The 2,108-nt window shown below is 38.9% G+C and overlaps 1 protein-coding gene across 1 annotated transcript; it reads right to left on the reverse strand.

Moving 5' to 3' along the window:
• LOC149558524 (L-type lectin-domain containing receptor kinase S.4-like) lies at positions 1-1,068 on the reverse strand. Its single transcript, XM_089830889.1, has one exon. It carries the CDS (start codon positions 1,066-1,068, stop codon positions 1-3), a length of 1,068 nt encoding a protein of 355 aa, XP_089687015.1.
• Positions 1,069-2,108: the final 1,040 nt, after the last annotated feature.

The following is a 2,108-nucleotide window of genomic DNA, read 5'->3' on the forward strand; positions in this document are numbered from 1 at the left end:
TCACGTCTCGATGGACGACATGCTGGTCCAATCCAGCGTATCCTCCTCTTCCCCAAAAACGTGTTTATCCAGACTCCCATTTGGCAAGTACTCGTAGACCAGAAGTAACTCTCTCTTTTCGTGGCACCATCCTAAAAGCCGCACAAGATTACGGTGTCTCAACTTGCTGATTGTTTGAACTTCAGAGACATACTCCTTTCTTGCTTGTCTCGATCCCTGAGCTATTCTTTTCACAGCCAGCGCCTCCCCGGTGCCGGGCAGGATTCCTTTGTAAACGCTGCCGAAGCCGCCTTGTCCAAGCTTTTCTTTCTCGCAGAAATTTCGTGTCGCAGCACTGAGCTCGGCGTAGGAAAAGCTCCGGGGGCCATGAGAACAGCATTCGTCCAGCTCTTGATCGCTTTCTTCCCTAGCCTTACCTTCTGTTCCCCTTTTTCTGAAATGCTGCCACCAGCGAACAACTATGAAGCCACATAGGACCACAACAACGAAGAACACGCATATGAAATAAACTTTCACAGAAAATCTGTTTGCATTGCCATTTTTAAGTAATTCACCAGGAGGTCCGACTTCCCACGAATATTCAGAAGTAATATTCCAAACTTTTACGATGTGCGTCTCTCTGTACTCTCCAGTGGCAGCCGAGAAGCCAATCTTGATGTACTCTGGTAGACAGTTGCTCAGATCTATTGTGTGGTTAAATAGAGGAATTTTGGGTTTAGAAGAATTATACCAGAGAAAGAAGTGCAGAACCTTTTCTAGACCGTCATAATCCACCCAGGCATCCCATGTCGCATTTGTCAGATTTTGGTGTGTAAAGCGATTGAATAGACTGGATGTATTGTGCAGAAAAATGAACTTCGAGAAAATGCTATTGACGTCGATCCCAACATGATTGTCATCAGGATCCCAATCGTTGTTGTATGTATCAAACTCCGCACTACATAACAACCATCTGATAAGATGATTGTTTAAAGCTTTCCTCATTAAACAAGCCAAGAAATCCACCATAAGCGTCCTCTGGTGATTCCAGTTCGAATGGTGCCATGAAGAGCGCAAGTCCATCTCCATGATTATCGTATATTTTGTTGTTCAGATCAATATTGAATTGAAAGTAAGTTGAAAAATTGGCCAGAGCTTAAAGTTGAAAAAGTTGAAAGTAAAGCATCTACTTAGATAGCTTTAGTTTAAATAATATTGAACAAAAAAAATCCATAATGAAAACTTGAAATATATTAACACCCACAACTTCAAGTTTGTGTACCTTAATAAAATCATTCTGATTCCAACATGTTTATTGAACCACCCATGTATATTGTCTAATTCATGAGCTCGAAAACTCTAGCCATTTTCTTGAATGTAAATCAAAATGTTTACACTTTTTAATACTTTATATATCCACCCAGCTCCATAATATTTCATCCTAAGAGATCACCCAAGAAGATCAATTCAACTAATCTTTTGTTGTAGTATAATCTAAAAACATACCACATTTATTTACTTTTACCTCTAACTCATAAGAAGAGCAATAGAACGGAGAGATTGTAGACTTAAGCGAGTTACTATAAGATCATCTATGCTTTTCAGTGAAATAAAAAAATCTAGAATAGGAAGGTTGATGAGCTCCTCAACAAAAAAAAAAAGAATATAATATAGCTTGCATTCATGAAGCTACTAAAAATTTACCATGATGGAAGCACAAATGAGCCTCTTGGAATAGGAAGGGTTCATGCTACAGAACACTAGGGATGAAACTACAATTGTTTCACTAGCAACATCTAAGCTAGGATCCTGCCTATCAATTTTATATGTAGTTCTAATAGCATCCATATTCCCTAGCCTCTATAGACATTTATGGTCATTGTAGGGATCACCGGCTTGCATAATTTAAGGCAAGTCTCAATAATGTATATACTGACTTGAGATAGAGATAGTGATTCATGACTAAAAGCATTCACACAGTTTAAACTTTATACCTAAACAAATATAGTGCTTGGGTGAGCAGTAGTCTTGAGAAGATATTTTATGGGCCTAGCATATGGAAGTCTTTTCATTGGAGAGCTCACTACCATGAATCTACCAAATTCGAAATAGCTCCAAGAGAGCATTGA

This window comes from Cupressus sempervirens, chromosome 5 (genome assembly GCF_028749045.1).
Source record: "Cupressus sempervirens isolate cs-2001-9-10 chromosome 5, ASM2874904v1, whole genome shotgun sequence".
Classification (NCBI taxonomy): Eukaryota; Viridiplantae; Streptophyta; class Pinopsida; order Cupressales; family Cupressaceae; genus Cupressus; species Cupressus sempervirens.

Bases quoted from the DNA above. Each gene is read 5' to 3' on its own strand.
- LOC149558524 (XM_089830889.1), bottom strand. From the start codon at position 1,068: ATGGAGATGGACTTGCGCTCTTCATGGCACCATTCGAACTGGAATCAC.